The sequence below is a fragment of the Varroa jacobsoni genome, unplaced genomic scaffold (genome assembly GCF_002532875.2).
Source record: "Varroa jacobsoni isolate VJ856 unplaced genomic scaffold, vjacob_1.0 scaffold_487, whole genome shotgun sequence".
Taxonomy (NCBI): Eukaryota; Metazoa; Arthropoda; class Arachnida; order Mesostigmata; family Varroidae; genus Varroa; species Varroa jacobsoni.
Genome location: NW_019213389.1, coordinates 163,488 through 186,333, shown reverse-complemented (window position 1 = coordinate 186,333; position 22,846 = coordinate 163,488). Strand labels below are relative to the sequence as shown.

General features: G+C 41.2%; 1 protein-coding gene and 1 long non-coding RNA gene across 11 annotated transcripts in view; both read right to left on the bottom strand.

Annotated features, from left to right (window-relative positions):
• Positions 1 to 8,527: 8,527 nt before the first annotated feature.
• Positions 8,528 to 22,846, bottom strand: part of LOC111260886 (uncharacterized) — a 93,529-nt gene continuing 79,210 nt past the window's right edge. For 7 of the 10 annotated variants that reach the window (XR_002680600.2, XR_015311252.1, XR_015311245.1 and 4 more), the window contains one exon: positions 8,528 to 8,661. This is a non-coding gene — a long non-coding RNA (uncharacterized LOC111260886). Of the gene's footprint in view, positions 8,662 to 12,728; positions 15,517 to 15,761; positions 15,810 to 22,846 lie in introns of those variants that run through there. The other 3 variants (XR_015311251.1, XR_015311250.1, XR_015311247.1) reach the window with 3 other exon arrangements.
• Positions 17,503 to 22,682, bottom strand: Set8 (SET domain containing 8). The gene is made up of 3 exons (XM_022833965.2): positions 21,632 to 22,682; positions 20,051 to 21,454; positions 17,503 to 19,216 (listed from the first exon to the last, which is right to left on the bottom strand). Exons 2-3 carry the CDS (start codon positions 21,091 to 21,093, stop codon positions 18,937 to 18,939), a joined length of 1,323 nt encoding a protein of 440 aa, XP_022689700.1. The 5' UTR covers positions 21,094 to 21,454; positions 21,632 to 22,682; the 3' UTR covers positions 17,503 to 18,936.

Below are 22,846 nucleotides of genomic sequence, written 5' to 3'. Positions count from 1 at the left end.
GTCTTTGGAAAAAATAACTCAAAAGAGAACTGAAAAGAAGTATGCCAAGTATATTGATAATTGCCACTCTTGTTTATACCAGCAAATGGTACATCCCCGACAACGCCTAGCTAATCACACATGTCATAAACAACTAAGACAAAATAGCTAGCCATCGTTCCCATATCTTTTTCACTGTCCGTTCTCTCTGTCTGGTGTTTTCCTTTTCGCTCGTATAGATCTCTGCTTCGGAGCAAACCCCAAATGTCGCCAACATGTTTTCCCGGATTAGGCTTTTCTATCCATCGTGATGCCTCTTGAAACACGGAAGAGCAAAGCAAACTGGGAAAGATTACAAAATCTTTGATCGTTCGCCTCTCTTGCTCTTTTTTTTTTTCGCCCTTATCCAACTACTTATTCGTCCCACCGCTTGTTAGATTGCCTCTTGACGCGCGTTCCCAACACGCTGTGGCATATATATTTCGGGGCATTTTCACTCTGTTCGATTTCTCTCGCCTTTAGCTTTCACCAGAGAAATCTACAACTGTTTGTCGAAGACCCGATCAGCCGGTCGCCCAATCGCTGTCCTATTACAACAGTACAAGGACGAGTAATCGATAGACGTGGCCGCGGTACGTATCTAGAGTAGGTTTTGAAGTAAAGGTAGGTAAATAAAGATAAAGTGGCTAGATTTCGGGATCCACCAGAGGCTTTACTATGGCGTACTTCGGACTTCTTGTGAAATCATCTCACCTATCGTTTCCACCGTTACATGGTATCGGTGTAGTACCCTTCTGAACTCGGAAGGAGACTATGTGAACCTCTAAACATTCTCTGCTAACATAAAACGCTACCTAAATCATAGCTAGGTTCTGCTGCGCAAGGCCCGGTCGAGACTAAAGGAAGATCTCACCTACATAGAAAAGAAGTTGAAGAGTCTGACCTTCTTCCTGGTAATACCTGGTAAGATCTTCATCGATCCATAACAGTATATTTCACTCTTGTGGTGGCGCTGTCCGAGAGAACATGTAAACAATATACTGTAGCAATTGTAAGTAATTCGTAAATTCCGACCATAACACGATTGTTCATACTATATGTACTTCCCTTTTGTATGCACTTCCACTATCTAAACATTGCTTACGACTGTTACAGTTACGACACGCAAATCTAATTAACTATTTGCATAGTAACATAAAGCTATATACCTTATACTTTGGCTCTTTCGCTTGTAGCCGTTCAATTATGTCCGCCTTATTCAGAGGCAAAATACGCTAATAGCTATACGTTATCATCTGTACAAAACGATAAAGATTATTTAATAAGTAAACCTATTTTTAGTCACTTTAGAAACAGATAACTGTGCACTGCTGCCAGCTGCTTGATTTGTACTTTTTCCCTGTATTGTTGACCGTTTTCAATTGCTGAGGAAACACCTCTCAGACACACTTAAGATACGAACCTATACCATCGATGTGATTGTATTATACTACGAAATGTTTCTGAGGCCGGCTAGGGACATACTAAGGCCTCTAGGGGTAACTAATTGGAATAAAACGTCGTTTTTATAGCCTTGCTTCACCACAGTATTTACATTTTGTCTGCTCACATTATCTCACATTCTTCTTTGCTGTATATATCATATAGTCAATTTTAAAACACCGTATACAAGACGCGTTTAGCACACGAAAAAATTATCCTCGCGCTAACTTTAGACAGCTGCTGATTCCCTAATAACATTTGTTTTATCGCCCCCACGCCTAGGGTCAAATCCTAGACGCTGGGATGATTTCATGTAACCTTTCTGCCACAGCAGTCGCAGATGAATCACTTGCGCGTAACTACTTGATCCTTGGGTTGTACAAGTTCTAGCAGCTAGATCAGAGGAACAGCAAAGTTCTCTGAAACGGCGAGTATATACAAGCGATATGCATTTTACGAGAAAGGATTGTTACATAAGAGTAAACGGACTACACTAACCAGGAACGTGTTGACTCAAAGGAAGTTCAGATACCCGAGAATATTCACAAAAGTGTTCATTACCTTCATACTTAGGTTCAAAAACATTCTAATCCCCTCGCTCGTCTGTTAAAATGCCTAGCAATTTAATGCTTAACAGCCTAATCGTGTTTAACAGCGAAATATAATCTATTCTTTGAATGCAACAGCGAAGTATCAGTACATTCGGCGCCTTTACTTTTCTACTACTTCGGAGCTGATCATCTCTAACGTAGTGAATTCTATCCTGTTTCTTTGCAGTTAGCTCACGGGAGAAAAAGCTATCTAGAGTGAATATGAGTACCTATACATTATATAGAAGTATCAAGAATGAATTATAAACCTTTTTTAGTTCAGAGCAAACATCTATTATGCCTAGATGATGAGCGAATTACAAAGGAAAAGAAACTTGAACGACAAGATAATACCTTTACTGCGTAAGAACGTGCCGTGGTCTGGTTGATCAGTGCACACGTGCGTTGTCACAGTAGCCATGAATATGCGGGCCTTACTAATTCAAATGTAGTATCCGAAAAGGGTTATTATTACATATAGTTAGCATATAGTTTCACAGAAGTTTCATTGCAGAAGTTCCAGGTATCGAATTCAGTGAGACCCACCTCGACTAGATCTTCTAATGAAGGCAAATCCTCAATGTTATACAGAAAGCACGACTATGAGGACTATGTTACGGCGTCGCAAAGATTGTTGAAGTCGTTCGTAAATAAGTGACGTCAACGGCCCATAGGTTAATGGGTATCTCAGTCTATCGGAAGAATCACACATCCTCGTTACATGGAACTGCTTAACTTTAGACTCTGGACTACATTACAACAAATAGGTGACCTCTCTCAAGACTCTGTCTTTATAAGTTCAGGTGTCGTGTCGTTTTTGCTATACTGACGAACAACTGGAAACTAGTACTAAGGATAGTAAATGCAGCCCAATTTCGTGCCGATAGGAAGTTAAATATCAATTAAATGAATATATCTAAATGTATTATATATATATATTTAAAAAATATAGAGCCTCTTCTAAGACAAACGTCGTATTCCATATAGGATGATAGCAATGTTTAATACGAGTCGCAGCTCAACCTCGTCTACCGTAGATTAAGCCATTTGTGCGACATCACGATAAGACTTTGAGATTTACAGCTGACATGAGCAATGCTTATGTATAGTCTTAAAAAAGTATAAAAAACTAGATCATTGTGCAACTGTCATCACCTGTTTTAATTACTTCCGTGAAAAAAGTCATTGATCTAAATGCAACTCTAAGAATATCATCATATAGTATAACCTTCATCACTAAGCGTTATACGCATATGGGGCGTTAATTATAGCTTTATTGTTATTTACGTATAATCAATATTTATTAATTTTAATCGATATTTATTTTAAAATGTCTAATTTCTCTTCCTAACGTAGCTTTTAACGTTATCACCCTTCTTCTGGCTTACTGCTGATAATTCACAAACTTAAACAAACACTTAATATGGTTGCTGCAGATTGTTGCCATTCAATTGCAGCTTTTTTACCTTCTGGTATCGTCTGTTTTCCAGCCTCGACCTTATCTTTCAGGTATCAATCCATTGGCATCGATTCCTAGAAGCGGGCTGGGTAGCCCACGGAAGTTTTCCTTCGAATACGTCTGTTGAAAATATTCCCATCAAGAGATGCTTTTATAGCAAAATAGTGCGGGTACTCCGTTCCGTTGAATATAAATTCCAGTCAGTATACTGTCAAAAAGAATGGTCTGATTTGAATGCCGTGCTACACTGTTACTTTATGGCCTGATTATCCTACAGGCTTTGGGGATGCTTTTCGATGACTCTCTTGTACACTTTTTTGATTGACAAGTGCTCGTTGATATTCTCAGTCGTCCGGCCAGTCGTCTATAAACAGCTTTTTCTGTTTCAAACTTATTTTCTTTATCCCACTAATTGCAGTCGCTTAGGTGAATTTGCCTGAAACTGCTTGCTCTATTACCTTTGTACTTGTGCTACGCTTTCAGACCTGCAATAGCAGTTTAAAATAAATTTTCTTCATTCAAAACTTAATTTTCAGTTCTAAAATGGAAAGAGTCGAAAAGTTATGACCCGTTATGCAATTTTTTTGGGTACCCTATATTCCTATTGTTAGTAGATAGCTTTAGTAATCGTAGAGGTGGTGACGATAACAGTATCCGCAGCAAAAATAACGTACGCCTCAATGTTAGCTCAGGTTCTAAGACAATAAGTGATACTTAGGCGAAACGCGAACAATTAAATATTCAATATTAAGTCGCTATGATTATTGGCAAATACTTTCGGATAATTCATAATTTTAGAATACGTACTGATACTGTGTCAGTCGGCTTCAACATATCTTGTGATTTTTGCGTACACGTTCTGAGCTGTGCCTAGACGGTCTGTTATCTATACTAGCGCATCTGCATTGATAATGAAAGTAATACTAATCCATTCGCTGCATGTGTGATAGCGCCTTGGACTGAGAATTACCCACTGATACGTGCCAGTGAAGTGTCGAGGATTACGTTCGCGCTGCTGAAGAGCATAGGATCATTAAAAAGGAGCAAGACTATTTAAACGAGACGTTGTGTGAGTGTGGGCGGCTACGGGGTTGAGAATAGTTTGACTTCCCAAGTCGTTCATTATATGTGTGTTATATATGTTCACAATATATCTGTCGAAAATTAATCTATTGAAGATTGATCATCGCACTGTTCCGAATAGCTAAACTTATTGGTCACCCATTTTTTTTTTTTGTAAATAGTGTTATAATAATACGATGAGTTGTGCCTCTCGCCAATGGAACTTTCTTTGCCCAGTGATCCACGCCCTGTGCAATTGTCTTGAAAAGCCGACCGAATTAGATTGCTCCACGGCCAGTATTTAGCAAATGAACGTTATCAGTATTAGGCCATCATCACAAAAGTATAACAGATCAATGAACGAGGTGACCATAACTCAAATGGATCTTGCTTCAAGTGCCCCCAATCCTTGAGAGGTATAGCTACTCTTACTTTGCACCACCTGTAATTACAATGCCCAGCCTCGCTAACACGCATTATTCCATATCCAATAATAATAGGACTACGATACACGGTCATATTACGCAAACAGCAAAACAACACTGCAGATCGATATATATATATATATATATATATATGCAACATACCCTCTTTTTATCATTAACGAGCGATGGAATTTATTCCGCCTATCGCCTGCAAGAACATGCATTACCCCCAAATTAGTCACCAAAACTACAAGATCATAGTACGCTCTTCTATGGCAATCATCACATAAGGTATCCAACGTATCTTATGCTCTCTATGTTTATTAATAGATAGAGACTGGAAGAGGTCAACTAGAAGATAAACTACCTACAGCATCTTTAGAACAGAATTACGATTCGTATGTAGAATAGAATTAAGTCAGGTCATGTTTTCGGGTCCGTTTGGCTGCTTCCGAAGGACAAGCGCCATGAGTTCTACGACCGCCATGCGGCAGAAGAGCTTTACTGTGCAGTGAAAATAACAGAACTTTCTACGTTAGAGCCCACAACAGCCAGAATCACAATTGCACTATCTTGTATACAGGCGACAGGTCGTGTTGAGCAATTTTAACTGTTACCACACGAGATACGGGAACGAATAAGGCCTGCCCCCAAAACGGATTTGGGTGAACGGAAAAACAACTGTTTCTGCTCTCTTTCACTGTCACTTCTAATTACACTCGGCCTTTTCCCTTAACTCATCTTGCAGCATTTACTTCTGCAATAAGCCTAATCGCAGTAGGCAAATGTAATAGCATGAGCATTCGCTCGTTCAGTTTGAAATGTGGCAAATATTATTCTTATATTTCTTTTGTTCTGCATTCGAGATGCACAAGTGCTATTAAAAATCTGAGAACCCTCAGTCAGATTTACTCGCTTAGGTCATTCGTAGCGGGTCACGAAAAATTAAGACATTCGAGTGGTTTGCATATATGAGTTCCATATTGCAACTATAACGGAAAAAAACCCCAAAACCTTGTGAAGTCTCAGTGAAGATTCTACTATCTAGAATACTCCGGATCGAAAAAGGACAGCAAGGAAATTTTGAACTCAAAAATTACTCCTGTGAAAGACACCCTGCAGAGGTAAGAATTTAATACTCTGGTGGTCACTGATCCGTCCCAAAATGCACGAGTTTTAGCATAGGTTTGATGTACACAAAAATACCCCCCTTTTCGCCTTTTATAGTAATTGAAGTGGTAAGGTAGAAAAATTAAACAAATGGCTGCCACATGAACTGAGAAAGAATCAAAAATAGGAACTGAAGAACGCTTGCTTCTTTTTTTTTGTTCTTATGTTGCGACAGGAGCTAACTTTTGCACCGAATTGTGACGGCGAATTAATTCTCTACGAAAATCACAACGGTTTCATTAATGTAGATTCAACTGAGTTGACGGGACATCATCCTAAAGCAAATGTGCAACTTTAAATTAAGTTTATGGTGTTTGTTTAATAGTCTAATATAAGTATTATCCAGCACAGCTTCATGAGTTCTGGTTCATCGATTATGGCTGAGATGTAGTGTCAGCAGTTGAAAAACGTGATGAAAAACTTCGTATTTAACAGCCAAAATTCGTAAACAAGGTTAGAAATAGGCCACTCGTACTATACGACAACGCTCGAACGAACACCGCAAGATTCATGGTGGAAAAAAATGCAACGGTCATAATTGAAGGCTCTCTGTCATTCACTATACGCAGCAAACATTGCTACCACAGATAACCATCTTTGTCAATATGTTTACAATTTAATAGGAAAATTATTTAAACTGTAACAACACGGCGAAATTGGCCATTCAAGATTTCACAAACTTACGCATTTTAAACCTCTACAGCAGCGGGAAAAATAAGTCATTTTCCAAATGGCAAAATGTCATAGATAATAATGATGCCCTTTTCGATTGAAAGTAAAAGAACTAAGCTGTTAAAAGTTCGAAAAGTTGCGTCACATTTTATATTTTACTTAGACTTAATATATATGTGTGACTCAGATGGCATTCTTCACCCTGAACTATTCTTTCCCAAAACAAATGCTCAAAATCATCTTTTAATATTGCTTCGAAGGCCACTAGGAGACTCTTATAGGGTCTATATAGATTTTCTTCAATAGGTCTGCGTATAAATGATGTACCTCTCGTAGTATTCGCCTTTCATTTACTATGTACTACCTGAAAGTGATGCTGGTCGGCCGCTAGTCTTCAGCAACTCTTCAATATTATGAATCAGTTCCGAATTGTACGCGCATCGAATGGTACGTAGAACTTATTCATTATGCTAAAGGTACTAGCTGAGCTGTTGTTCTACGCGCTATTACTGCATTCCTTAAAATGTGGTGCACTGATATCGAGCAACTTCATATAGATACGAACTGTTTCACCTTATCGAGCCCTTATTCTTAGCCGAGCCTTAATTTGTTTGATTAAATGAAAAGCTTATATAGCAAGCGCAGGACGCCATGACTTTGCTGGCGGTCCGAAGTTCGACGACTGAAGTTTGTTTCAGCATAGAGTGGTTCACGGTAACTGAACGAATCACGTTCGTGGACAACTCCTATCACAAGAGCCGGTCATATGGTTACTAATTCATGTAATGAAAGCGTCTTTCATAAAATCTTCTTCCGTTTGAAACCAAAAGCAAACAAATGAAAGCTACTTTACCTTCAAAAAAATCTTAGTTTCGTACACTTGGATTCGCTTAACGTAAATCTGCCATGACGGTTTGTCATGCCGTCCGTAAGTACCATTATGGGGATACCATTGAGCCGAGACTGTTTTTCACCTATAGAGAGAAAGGTTCAGCTTGAAAATGCCAACCCTTAGCAAAACCTTATTTTTTTTTATTTACTTTTTATTATGACACTTAAATAAAGGCTTTCAATATTAATATATTGGGTGTATTTTGTGTAATAAATAATGTACCCGCGCATCTACAGACATAACATATTCTAGTCCAGGGAGATTTTTTGCAAGGAATAAGGGAAAAGAATTGCTGCGAAACTCAATCAGGTCTTGGTGACGTCTATGAAAAGGGCGGTGTTATACGTACTGTTTGAAGCTATTATTATGTTACAGTGAAAAATCTATATATATATATATATATACACATGTCCATGATAATTGACTTCACGAACTAGTGCTTTATAATTTCGGCTTACCAGCTACGACGCTTTTATTTCCAGAGCTGTTCAATGCGCTCTGTTGACTTTCTATTAATGCGGATTGTGATAAAGATTACTGACTAATATGTTTACACTTTATTTTGTATATAAGAAAAGGTGGAGGAGCCTGCGTAATCATCAGACTGCGAAAACACTGGATTGATTAATATAGGGATTGATGATAATCGATTTTGTAATTGTATGGAAAGGCATTTTTCAGAAGCAAATTTAACGGCGTCGCTTAGAAATGCCAAAAAAAAAAACTTTACGAATCGGTAACGGATAGGCCGGTCAGGCACTACAGTGTAATAAAGCGAAAAATGACGATTAGCCTATAACCCTGCCGATCTTAGTGCTCTCTTTATTAAATGAGGTCATAGAACACCTTATCATACTGATTATGATATTCCGTAGGATAACAACAAATTGTAGAGTAGGTGGCGATCAAGAGATGGCATCGTATACGCACCTGGAAATGAAAATGAAAACAACATATATACGTTACATCTCAAATATGCTATAAAGAGAAAACACATTATGATTACATTTTTTTCTCGGATTAGCTAGCGTTTTTCTAACGGTGAGATATTAGTGACTGAAGCGTGTATTTGCCTCACACGAGGGTCTCTATTATGATTCGGCGCCACCTGATACTAACGAGCGTGCGCTAAATAATAGACGTGTTAGCCAACTGCAGTCTTCACTTATGATGCAGAGCGTGCATCAATACTGAAATTGCTTCTCTTCTTTTTCCATAGGAGCTGACACACTTAACGCCAGCACTCGGAGCACAACAATGCGTATCCGACAAACGCCTGTATATGCTGCAACGAGAGTGGAATAGATCCTGTCAATGTATTAGTGTTGACTGGGCAATGCAATTTAAGCACATCCCAAGCATACGTAATAGTAATGCGTTTGGTATTTCCCCCTAAAGACCCCACTTACGAATATTCAACTTGTTAGCCGGTGAGAGCTCGATTATTGAGTATCTTAAGTGCCTAGTAAATGTTTATTTTGCTGCACTTTAATAATCTCGCACTTGAATCCCCTGTGACCTCTGCTCTATAATGCCATATTACCGTATCAGAAAATGAAGCATATCCTGTAACCACTGCACCTGTACCGTTTACCAAGCGCCAAGTTTGTAAAATCGTAGCGAGACATGGTCTGCACAGTGCCTCAATGGACGGCTGTAGCTGTTCTGAACTGCAAATAGTCCTTTCATTGAAAAGATATTTGAAAAAAAAATCTTATATTTGGGATAAAGGGAGAACTATTTGGAGTGTTTTTCTTTGAGACTGCAAATCTCTAATGAGTACACTTGTGGTTTTCCTTTTTCCTTTAAACCTCGTACCCAACACATACAAGTTGTCAGTATGCCGATAATGATAATCATAGCATTGGTACGCACGAGAAGCAATATCTCGACACTGATTCTTGTATGTTCGCATTGTGGTTTTATTTAAGAATAACACAGGTTGCCAAAGCGTGTAGCAACTAAAATGTTTGAAGACTTACGACTGTGATACGCAGTCAATACGCAACCTTCCTATTAAGCCCATTGATTCACTTCATCTTTCGCTACGTTCAGTGCGGTAAGCAAACACACCAAAAAAAGCAAGTTTACAATCAAAACTATATAGTGTAGTCCTATCGGAAACGAATATCAGAGATAGATGCACAGAACCTAGTAGGTAACGGCGTCAATCGTACTGACGGCACGCGTAGTACTTGCTGTAGACCCTTTATGAGTTCTCCCACCTTATAGCCAGCAAGCACAACACATAACTTAATCCCGCATAATACTCTAGTCCCCATTGGCATGGCTTGGGTGTCAGTTCCTTCAGAAGCTCATAAGAAGGCTATTACACACCCTCACCTCATCAATGGCGTGCAGCCCTCGCCTGCAATCGAGTCGCGTAACGAAACATGGCGGAAAAGACCCTTACCGCGGTGCAGGCTTTATGGCCTTTTATGGAGACGACAGAAACCTGAGCTCAATTGTAAGAATAAAAAAGCTTCTCCCAACTCTCCGCTACCTTCTGCTGTGCAACACCGCTCGCGACATCCTTGGCTACTCAATATGTCTACTAAATGATACACTTCAGATAGCAGAGCTGAACCGGAAAACGAGCCGGTGCCAAGCTTTCCCCCGAAACGTACTCCTGTTTCCCCCGAAAGCGTAATCTGAGCTGCTGCCGGTTGTAGTGGTTGTCACAGTACTCATCATAAACGAAAGGTTCCTATGAACGAAAACATAAGCATTTGCTTGGCCTTCAAAGACCATTACAGCGTTAACCCATCCTTCCGACTTTTTCCCTCCGGGCAAAGGACGCCCCACACACTGCACTTACCGGTACCTGTAACGTCTATTACGCTGCTGGCTGACCCACGCCAAGCGATGCTCCCAATGAAGTATGCAGTTCAGCACAATCTCTTCTGGCTATTTTGAAAGCGATGAAAGTCTGAGAGTCAGCTCGAAACTACATAATGGCAGGTATATGACACGACGGGAAAGCGGATTGCAAGCGGGAAGGTTTCTCTCGGGATATATATATATGTATATTTGTGACGCAATTATGCCGACCTAGCTGTAACACCTTGAGCGGGTAAGGCGAGATAGTAAAGCATAATGTACGGATACGTAGATATTCTTGGAACTGACTGCCTTGTCCTATTGTACTTATATATACCTATATGCTTGTACTACGAGCATAGATTAAAACAAGCGAAAGAAGTATCACTTTACCTTTTCTCATACCAGGAAAAAGCATGCAGATACATAGCTTCGATGATGGCAGAATCTTTTGCGGGTTACCAGCTCGCAAAGCAAGCGCGTAATGGAGCGCTTTGCCCCTGCAACCCACCTGGCTGCAGCTAGAAGAAAAACTATGCTTTTTGCCTCATGAAGAAAAACAGAGGGAGCACTAAACGACTAAGGGCTTACTAGTGCCGTACTGCAATCCCCAGTGTTTAGCCATACTTCGATTCGTGAAACAACACTGTACGGTAGATCGGCCAAAGTTAGAAAGCGAGCAAAGCAAATTCGAGTGGAGTGCATTCTATGGGCTGAAGAAGCCATTTAAGCCATAAAGCTCGTACGCCTCGTCTGAGTGGCATTGTCAGCCATAAAAGATCTGGTTGGGTACGCCGCATCTGAGACGGATCGTTTCAGGAAGTCTCTGATTTTAATGAAATACGATTACGAACCATAAGCAACACAAGCAACAAAGAAGATAACTGACGAAATAAGCATTACTTATGCAATAACCTAACAAAATAACTAAGTTTCTCTCTTAATCAACGTTACATTTCCTTTCGCGTTCCATTGAGTAAACTGTTGATCTACCTGTTGAATCTTTCCATTACAATACTCGCATAATTTCTAGACTATTGACCCAATCAGCCAGTATACTTAGCGGAATTTTTGATTGGCCATAATGCCGGATTCCATATCTTATGGCGGATAGTAGATGCACCAGGCATTCTAAGGAACTCTCTGTTTAAACTATTTCGATGACTAGTGTAGATAGCATATTTACTGACCACTTCAAGGTTAGCTGGGCTGTTAGCGAATAATTTCACTTTTTAAGGTATTCAAATAAGAAGAGCATGGTCTTCACTAAAAAAATCAAATCAGTCGGTGTTTCTTTTTAAAAAAAAAAACATAGTTTTATTGGCTTCTAGATCTTGTGTTCACGCTTGTCGGAACGGACAAGACGCGAGCCATACGGATGGCGGGACTAAAACACAGACGATAAGCTGGTGGGAATACACGCGGAACTGTAAAGTATTTGCTACCTAACGATGTTGGCTTTAAATTAGCCAGCATGCAATTACCACAAAATCGCTTATAGCTGGAATGTTTTTAAATGATGTGAATCGATCCATGACAACACGGGCAGTGCTTCGAAACACATGAGTAACTGCCGATGCATGTGTCACTGCTGTGACTTGATGTGTACGTAAGCTGCGGTTATGTCTTATCGATAAACAAAAATGCAACATACAACAAAAATCGGCATCATTTAATAGCTCCTCGTGTATAAAAAAGCTTTGGCTGAAAAAAGTTCGCACTGTAATCAATGCTGACTGTCTAAACTCACTTCAAAACTTTCAAGTTACTTTCGTGTTCCATTGGTGCTGAACTATATAGAGCCTTAATTCAATAAGAAATCTCTTTATGTTGATAACTGATCTATGCGGATCAGGCTAGCATCATAGCACACTGCATTAAAATTTAAATTTGGCATATTGGCTCACTGTTTCTAACATGCTGAATGGCGCGTCTTCTTTCCGATTTAGCTTTTGCAGAATTTTAAAGTAATTATTATTATTAAGCACGATCAGCGTCTTTCTTGTCGTCTGCTAGAGCCCCTCCATGTCGTTACAGCCATCTACCCTGGCGAATACTACGGTGTGTTTTAAAACTTTATCCTACGATCGATATGTTTTTGTTCTCGTCCCTAAGGGAGAGATACTATAATTTGTTATTTCATGGCCAATACAGCCACTAATGTAACGGTTGCTTACCGACGAACTTCTCCATTTGTTTGTCTGTCTTAGCTAAGCGTCGCGGGCGGCGTACTGCCTTTGCCCAATCTAGCTGCTATCGTCATCGAGTAAACGAACTTACAGCCATTCGGTAACTCTCTCTTAGTGGCTCTTCGCATCTCGATTTGCGTCGATGTCTGTGTCTCTGTTTTCTTTTTTTTTTTCTTTACATGCCTTCATTCCTTTGTTGCAATGTTGTTTGCTGTGTTCTTTTGGCTCTGTCTCCTTCTGCTCACCCATTGGCGCTCCATTGACGGTGGCGACGACGGCGAAAAGGAGCGCCATCAGAATCAGCAACAGCTGTCCATGCGCAAAGTATCAGCAGTATCAAGTATGGCAGTGGTGAGCCATCCCAGCAGCAACAACAACGGCAATAAAAGTAATAGCAAAAACGCGCACCGGCGCGTTGCTCAGAAATTGCTATGAATGCCGCTTATGCAACAGTGTTTCTGGAATTAGCTGCAATTGCAGCAGTGGGCAGTTGAGCAGTTCTGCAGTTACGGTTATCGAGCAGAATCTGCATCAATGGCAGAAAAGGGCGACCAATGAGTGAATCGAGGTATACACCGATCGAACGACAGGCAGATGAAGACATGCACTCACAAGCACCCATACAAATTAAGATGAGTCGATAGAGAGAACAACGAGCAACAGTCAGATGTCGTGGTTACTACGTAGTGTTGCCGGTGTACATCTCTTGCCATTGCCTCGTTGCTCGCTGCTTAATTCGTAGCTTCCATAGACGACTGTCTTTAGCGTAAGACACTAGCAGATAAATGCTATCAGCAAAGCGATCGATGGACAGCAGCAGACCCAAACAACTGACCGGATGATTCACCAATCCAATGACATTGTCGTTATACCGATAGCTAACCTCGGACATCAGTTAATGGATGAGTTCCTAATATTTGCGCTAATCTTTTCTGCGTCAGAGTCTAATCTCCTTTGCTTTCTCACTCGAGTCGATTTCGTTGCGTTTTGCCATTGTTGTCGTCACCGTTGTCGAATTTGAGTATCGTTTTTGCTTCTGGAAGATGATAATAAAAGTAAAATACTGAAAAGACGGCAAGACACGAATATAGCGAGAGACGAGGATAGGTTTAGAGAAGACTATTTAGCGTTGGACAATTGAATAACAATAGTTAGATAAGGATCTTGCCGGCAAACGTAGTTGCTAAAGAATTATCTTTCTGCCTATTTTATCAACTTTACTGCCCACTTCGGCCATTCTCGCTCCTCGAGAGGCATTCAGAAAGCACCGAATTTCTCCATAGCTCGTCAGAGTCAACGATGGCAAAAGTATGGGAACAAAACGGTAACTGTCACAAGCGATTAGAATAACAGTAATCAACTTCGCTCGTAAGATCTTCTCCGCAATGCTAACTCGTCAAAGCCAATGCATGAAAAAAACGCGAAATCTTTAACAGTCGTTGACCAATTCGGTGGTAACAATTATGCTATTATGTATTAACGGCAGTCATATAGATCATAGTTATAATGACAGTATCCTTAGTATTTCACAGCAGACCGAAACGGACACACGTTTTTCATTGAGCTGAGAATACAAAGCAAAGAGCTACAACGTTGAGCTTGGCCATTACGGGAAACTTTATTTTTTAATCATTTCGATTCTCTCCGACCCGGTTCGTTTCTCTCTGTTTATACTCCCGCGTTGTCTTACTCTCACGAGTAAATAAGTAAATAACTATGTGGCCGTCACAGAGGTGAGAAACCTCATTGATAATGATCATTTTTGTCGTCACCGTGGTGACTCTCACCACGGTTATCACACCCTGTATCATCGCAGTTCAGCTCATCTGTTTTCCACTAGCAGTCAGTCTCTCGTTATCGTAGCGGCAATCAGGTTTCTGGCAGCTTTTCAGCCGCCGCTTACATGTAGCTACGGCGTCTTTTCAACTCGACCTCCACTATGATACTTAGCCATCATGGTCGCCATCGTCATTGCAGTCTGCCTGACCGGAACGAACGTCATCACGCGGCAGGCGCTCAGTCAGCGAGCGATAACCGTAGTGTTAGCCTGGTTGTCGCTGGCTGTCTGTTGCTGCCTGCGGTTTGCTCGGCTTCCAGTTCTCTTTCAGAAATCGACCCCTGCTGCTATTGATGTTTCATTGATGTCCGGTCAGTGCGCCGAGAAACTGTACGTATATAAGTAGTAATAGTACAAAGGATTAGTTTATTTCGGGTCGCCCACCACTGGCACATTAATAACAGGACCAGCAACAGCAGCCAAAGTTGATATAACAATTAGTCTCAGAACGCCACGCAGGACCATGCATTGTTGGATTACTTTAACGTTACAATTCTATAGCAATGATTACTTTCATGCGAGTACAGCCGCCATCCTTTTAGTCCAGTAATAACAACGCTGTGCTAAAGAACACACAGACAGACCCGTCACGGGTCAATTCGGTGCGGAACAACAACGAAAAGCAGCGACCGCAGTAACGTTACTATCGAGGCCATCGTCATCATCAATCGCTACGGCAACATAAAATTATGCTGTTTTCGTATCCTTATATAAGTTTCACTGGTATTTTAATTGTGTCCTGCTGAAATGTTTCGTTTTTCCTACTTCCTCTTCCCATTTAAGATCAAGCTCAATTGGCAACGGCAACAGCAGTAATCTCCAGTATCTTCTGCTACAACTATTAGGCTCTTGCTGCTCCCAAACAAACATCAAAACGGCGTATAAAGGACTGGTTGGCTGTTCGATTCTCTCTAGCGATAATCCACAGCGTTTATAGTTACTTACGCCTCCCCGTGTCGTCAGCGAGGTTGCCGTAACTTTTGCTATGTCGTCTGCTTATGTACCTGCCGGCCGACCGGCCAGCCCCGTAGCAGCAGATCGGTTAAGTCTAGCTCCAACTGGACAAGCGCGCAAACCAAGTGGTAGTTGGCCTGTGTGTTTTTCTCTGCTTCCTGCTGTTGCTGTGCGCCATCACTTGCACGAAATCCTATTTGCGATTGTCATGCAACTGTTGCAACACTCACCTCTATAGCTTAAATCGACAACGACCACCGCGGCAAGGTCGACAGCGACTGTAACAAAATCAGCAACAGCAGTTTAACCTTTGACTAAACATTTAAAGTGCGCGAACGAACGTAGCCACGCTGGGTATAGCCCTTGCCGCAACTACGAAAATCGGCGTTATCATCAGCCGCAGAAATGAGAATATAATTAGTACAAAGATGCAATGAAAAAAACGTACGCCGTTTCTAAGAAAAACACGAACACGACCGAACTCCTCTGAGAGTCAGGTAAACACACCATCGTCTCGTTTCATCTCGGATTCGACCCTCGTCCGCTGTCAAAAAACAGCAACAACACTAGAATAGACCAAGTCGATTTTTTGGTTTGTCTTCCTTTTTTCGATCTGTCCACCGATATACAGTAACAGAATATGTCTCTCTTCGTCGTCCTCCCCTTCTTCTAAGACTACATTGTTATTACACATATACCTGACTTCGATGTTTGTTCGCGCTCAGTCTCGATACTCTTTCCATACTCTACCTTTCTCACTTCTACAATTTCATAAGGCAACAACAACAACAACAGGAATTGTAGAAACAAATTGCACGTCCAAACGTGTCCGGATTGTTGTTACTGCCGCGACTGTCGCGGCTTTCGTCTGAAGATGATAGAGTATACGCGAACATTTCTAATTTCGACAGTGTTTTATAGTGTCAAACATTTATTCATATCGATTCTTTGTCCCCAATCATGGCAAACCAAGCGAGCTACTTCGGTCAATCATAATTATTCAGCAGCGTCACGCAAATATTGTACCTGAGTAGTGGCAACTGCCCGATGCGAAAGTGGGCGCTCACATAGCCTACTTTTATATTGTGTAAAAAAACATCACAAGAGAAAAAGAATCTGGACTTGGTTGACTTTTAAAGTCAAAATTTCGTAGAATAGAAGAGAAAAATAGCGAAATACGACAAAGCAAAAAGAGAATAGCATACATCTTACGACTATCAGTTCTAATATGCTATATTAGCGAAGGTAAGTTGCCTCCAAAAATTTCTTCGGGTACAATTATATGCCCCTCAACATTTGTCTTCTTCTCCTGCGTTACCTTTTATAGTCCTCTCGCAGGTATGCCTATCATACACAGGCATATATGGTTCGGAATAAACATCTCACATTAAAGGGATGACCCTGATGGTGAAAATATCAGGGTCGAAAGATGTAAAGGTGCCGAAAGAAACAACGAAAATTTAAACTGCGTCTTGCAGCTACAAATTAGGATAGTACGCTTTCAATAAGAGAAAACAGGTTGTCTTTTTCCCAGGTCGTCATGTTCTGCATGGCAATAATGATCATTGATAGAAATATGATACATTAAGATCCAAAGATTAACAATCTGGTCATTATGTTCCTAAAACGTATTTTTCTACCTCTTTTTTTTTTGAGTGTTGTCAGCGCTTTCCGCAATCGTTACGGCATAATTTCAAATCCAATGCTACCTGAAATATATGCAAAGTAGGCAGGAGCATAAGGGCGGTTCGAATGTAGTTTTCCCCCCTAGTTGCCATGCGGTTTTTAATAGGAATTTCGCAGAAGCTCACAAATATTCCCTTATGCACACATGATTTGTGCTTCTACCATTATTGTTTCTCGTCCTTTATTTTCTACGTAATGATATTGTGTGGGATCACTGGGCGAGGACCGTATCCCAGTAGATTCTGTAACTTAAACAATCGCTACTTACAAAGTGACAAACCTTCATAAGACCATATTTCATTTATTTACATAAGGCAGAGTGTTTTCGAAGGATCTAATAATTTATAGAGAGCTTTTGTAACTCTTTGTAAATTTTAGGGAAAGCGCTGTCGTTTACAATTTCAGGTTTCTACTTCATGAAACCAAGCCGGCACAAGCACTGCGATATACCCGTAAACCACTTGCATCTACTTAAAAATCAACAGCTGGTGTGTAATAAATGACCAAAAATCTGATTAGGCGATGTCTTAATCCTTTGAGCTTCTATCATTTTGTCGAAATGAAGATCAAGCCATAAACGGTTGCTGACAGCCAAATGTACAGAATAAAACCCAATGTATGGGTCATTCAGATATCGTTTTATTTGTTCCTGTTTCATGATATTTTTATCAGTTTGTTTCTATACAACGGTTACGTTGAACTGGTATGCGGCGTAAAGCAGGTGACGAACGGCAGCCTCTTCTGTACAATACGTCGTCCGTTGCCGTTGAAGCTACCAGCTATTCGTATTCCATGAAATCATTAATACACTTTATCTTCATCATTAATATTAAACATTATTGTTGCTATTATATCTTGCTGTAATGGTCGTATATATATAGGCATGTGCTACAAACTTATGTACAAACTGTTTGCCTGCTGGCATCGTATGAACACGCTGCAATGGCTTATTCAAGATACACTTACTTGTAATTGCTATAATAGACTTATCTCTTTTATTTTATTGTCAACTTCACCACTCTTTTGCCGTGGCGTGGGTAGCGCGATATGTACATTCGCAGGTTGCTCATTAGGTTGTAAAAAACGCAAGAGAAAACGCAAGATATAAGAACGAGTGGCGCCGCGTCTTTCATGCCCGTCGGCGTAGCGTACTTACTCCGCGTTTTTTTTTTTCTGCAAAGCGACTATAGATAGGTAGAAGAACCCTTTGTACAGCTAACAAATTCGTCGTTAACACGTATGTGATTAAAATCTAATAAATTAATCTCGTCGAATTGATAAAGCATTATAAATTCTATGTTCTGAATAATGTGTTGTGTCTATTCTCGTCGTGTGAATACATTATGTTCGGTGGGTTTGACGGGGATTGTGCTCGTTTAGTAATCTATGATTTGACACATTTGAAACCATTTCAAAGTGAAGATACTGGCACTTTGACATCGAAGCGATGAGGCACGCTCCGCCACCAACCAAGTATCTCGGTAACAGCAGATAGTAAACATGTATTCGTGTACATCGCACGAATTTCTTGAAAAACAAGCTGTCTCTTTAAGTCAAACGCCGTACGGTCGTCGTATCATCTTGAAGCGAGACGTATGCATTAACGTTTGGATTGTAAAGCTTGCTTACTTTACTAAATCCAACGAAGTTCGCCACGTATGGGCAGGCTCAAAGGCTAATGCAAACGTGATGAAACAGTTTGGTGTTAGTTTTGGAAATTTAATTTTTCAACCAAGGATGGCTTTGAAGCGACGTTTTACTACGGTCACCGTAGTCATAAAGAAGTTCTTCACCGGCGATAATATCTCGCTTAGCGACAAATATTAGCCGCGGGATACCACCGATTGTAACAGATTTTGTCTTTAGATTCGCGCTCCGAATTGAATGATTGATCAGTCGACCAAGGCGGTCACTCTCAAGGGTAGCATCGATACAGTGGTTCGTATTCTCATGTTGAAAATAGTACATATAGCACCCCACAGCTGCGTCCCGTACATACCTGCAATCAAGGAGAAAACAGCCCATTACTATCTCGGTTTCTTTAATTTATTTCATAAATGAAATAATGTGTATTAGGCCAACAAATCATAGGATCTGAGTCATACTATCAGCTCACTTCAATTGTGGGGCTATACGTCATGGCTTTCGTGATTGACTCGTGTCAATAGGTCAGTGTGTTGGACGAAACGTCGCCGTTTTAAATGACGGGGAGCTTTAGTGATTGACTCACACTAGCCCATGGGTAGAATTTAGATGCAACACGCTTTAGAAACGATGTCAACAAGTAGCTAATTCAAGTAACTTCCGGTGGGCACGCTTCAAAGATAGCGTCTATTTGAAAAAAACGTTCAGTTTAGATATTTGGGGCCGCAAAGCGAGCTAACGATCGTTCAAACCATTAGCATTATATATAAAAATAAAAGCATGTTTAAAGGCGAATATGAATCGAACTATTTTTCTGGTCTGGCAAGGGCTACAGATGAGCGTGGACGATACAAGCAATTAGAAATACGATAAAGTTGCATGTCTAAAACCGTTCATAGCGCCCATTAACGTACGTGATAGAACAATACTCAATCTGATTTGTATAATGACACCGCTGAAAAACAACTCCGATATGAGCGTAAGGAAAGCTTTGCTTTTTATGAAAAACCCGTAAAAACTTAGTAGTGTGCACGTGCATCCTGTAGGAAGTTTAAAGCACTTGCACAGTCAACTGCACAGAAAAAATGTATGAAAATATTTTTATATGCAAAAACAAATATAATACAAACAAGTTATCATAATTACAGTTAATTGTAAGCTAAATGTAAGATAATTATTGCATACTTACAATTCTTCACGACGTCGTGCTTCTTTTAAATCAATGAGATCGCCTGCATACTCGAGAACGAAATCACCAGCTTTCAGATTGGCGTTCGATATAACACCTCGCCCTTTATCCTCAAACTTAACAATCTGGAATCCTGTTTCATCAGCATGTAGCACCTTTTCCTCCATAAGCATCTGTTTACACTTGATCATCTCGCCCTTCGTTCTCCGATGACTTCGCCGAAGTTGGAAAAAATCGGTGATGCGTTTTACATCCTTGTCTTCATCCTGGTTGTCGTTGTTACTTTGCGTCTTCACTACACCGCCGTCAACGTCGGAGGTCAGCTTTTGTTGTGATGATTTCTGTCCTGACGGCTGTTTCCGTTGAGTGCGGGTCGTTTGAGATTTACCTGTGTTGCGACGGGCCGTCGGCCGGCTGCTGGTCCCCTTGCGTGCCGTCGAATTCTGCCTGCTGTTGCCTCCGCTGCTCCGCTGTTGACCGTTTTTCGACGATGGCAGCAGCGTCGTTGTATTAGGTACATTCTCTTTTTGTGGTTTGTGGTCGTTGTTATTGTTGCTACCGCTGACGCTGCTGTCATATTCACTCACGCTGTGGTTGCTATCTTTGCTATCTACAGGCGGGTTTAATACCAACTGATCGGACTGGAAGGATTGTGTCTGCTGTGGCAACGTCTGGGCTGGTAACGATTGGTTTGGGAGCGTCGGGGACGCCGGTTGTGGTGTAAAATACCGGTCAATGTTGTGCTGTACATAAGGTTGTTGTTGCCGATGTGGGCTACTCACGTCACTATCACAGGCAGCAGCTGTAGGAGTCATACTTGCAGTATCAGCACTGTCTCTCTGTAGGTTCATCCCATCTCCGCTGCTGTTGGGTTCGATACTATCTGCTGTCATTTTTGTGATAACTACACTGACACTTTTCGGGTTTGGAGGCTGATGCTGACTCTGGTGAACTGCACCGCCAGGCCGCTTTTTCGGTGTCTGTGGGATTTCCAATACAAAAACAGGTGGAGGAGTCTTTGTTGCTATGCTGCGAAGTGCCATTCGTCAAAACGTAAAGGGACAACGAGGTTGGCGGGCTGACCCTATGTACGTCGGTCTGACTGTCTCTATTTCAGACTGTGCGAATGCCGACCGCACCGAAACCGCCGTACCCACTTATAAATTTTCCGTAGAGTCAGTGCTAAAGCCACTATATGCTCCACTGAATGTTGTGCTTTTATTAGCAACTCGTTGCATAGAATGTCGACTCAGCATTTGCTTGTTAGTCATAACTGTCATAGCTGTCCAGCGAGTTCTTCTCTAATCAACTTAACGTGTCGCCGATCCACCGCAACAAAATCAACGCTAGAAGGCATAGATCAAGCTGCGAACAGCTTATGACAGGAACAGACTTGACGGCCACCTATCAGCACAAACGGGAAGAAATGCAGGTCGACTAAATACAACAGCATAGGCTTCGTCGTCAACATAAAAAAAAAACAGCAGGTCAGACTGCCAGTAACATCAGCAGCAGCAGCTGGACGAACCATGAACAACAAACAACAGCTCGTTCGCTCACTATTACCACTAGGATACGCACCGCCACAGGTCGCCACCGTCTCGACGACGATAAAGAAAATAATTTCCCCTCTATCAAGTAGTGGCTCCCACCTTCACCGAGCCAGATAGCTAAAGGTGTGACACAACTCGCGAACTTGGACTAATAGTCAAGCACTCACAGTAGTACTAGCTAGCTTTATTCGTCCCTGAAATGGCAAAAGCAGCAAACAAGAACTACGCTTCTACACAACAACAACGACAACAGCATCAGCAATATCTGCTGCGGCTGCTCGCTAGGGGAAGAGAGACAGTTACCGCTGTTAGGAGGCGGCCGCACGGCCGCACACAGCAAACAAACAACCGCCGCCGGTGTCGTCTGTTGTGGTCGCTGCTGTGCCACCAGCCAATCAGAGTTTGGGGGTCTGCGCTTAGTCGTCTGCGCATGCGTAACGGTCCGTTCAGAGCAGACGACATTCTGGTGGCGCCCTGGTTTAGTGCTACAATTGCGGCCGTGATGAAGCCGACTGTAAGTGGCTACAAGGCCAGATGAACGGCGACTCTCTGACGCCACAGAGACAGGACCCAATGGCAACAGAGGGATGAGTGCGTCGTCGCTTGTCCTCACTGTGGAGCGGCAGTAACCAACGCGAACGAACAGGTGTAGCAGATGGGTCTATGGGCGACGTTTTGTACCCGATAACTTGACTGAATAAAGTTACAGAATCCTAGAAGGGTGTGTCTTCGTTCCACATGCTGCGTTAGATGTATGTCGAGTGTGTCTATTGTATATGAATACACAGGCGCCAAAATAAACATGAATGACATCAGATCATTATAAGTACATTTTCTATAGAGCATTGGTCGGTCAAGCATGTGCATAATACGCGATAGACGAGAACACACATGTTAAAAAAACGGATAACGTATTTGAGGTGTATTTAAATACCACTTTCACTATTAACGCTAAATCTCTGTCAAATATATAATAGCGCGTTTCGTTTATGCATGCGCATTTAAATAAAATGACTTGTCTATTGTCTGTTTTTTATTAGGGCCTAGTTATTATGATTCTCAATTGAATTTTGTTATACGATGTATTCTTATATCTGATGTTAATAAATGTTCGGTCGTTTGTTTACACTCAGATTTATACGTAAATGTGTTGCTTAGTTTTTTGATGCTACTTAACAATAGCAGTTTATACTATTACTGCTAGCCCTGTCTGTATTCCGTGTACGCTGAATGTGACATCGCT

Excerpts from the sequence above, each read along its gene's own strand:
- Set8 (XM_022833965.2), bottom strand. The coding sequence starts at position 21,093 with ATGGCACTTCGCAGCATAGCAACAAAGACTCCTCCACCTGTTTTTGTA. Across the intron at positions 19,217-20,050 it reads GCACGACGTCGTGAAGAATT|GTATGTACGGGACGCAGCTG; the intron begins GTAAGTATGCAA and ends CCTTGATTGCAG.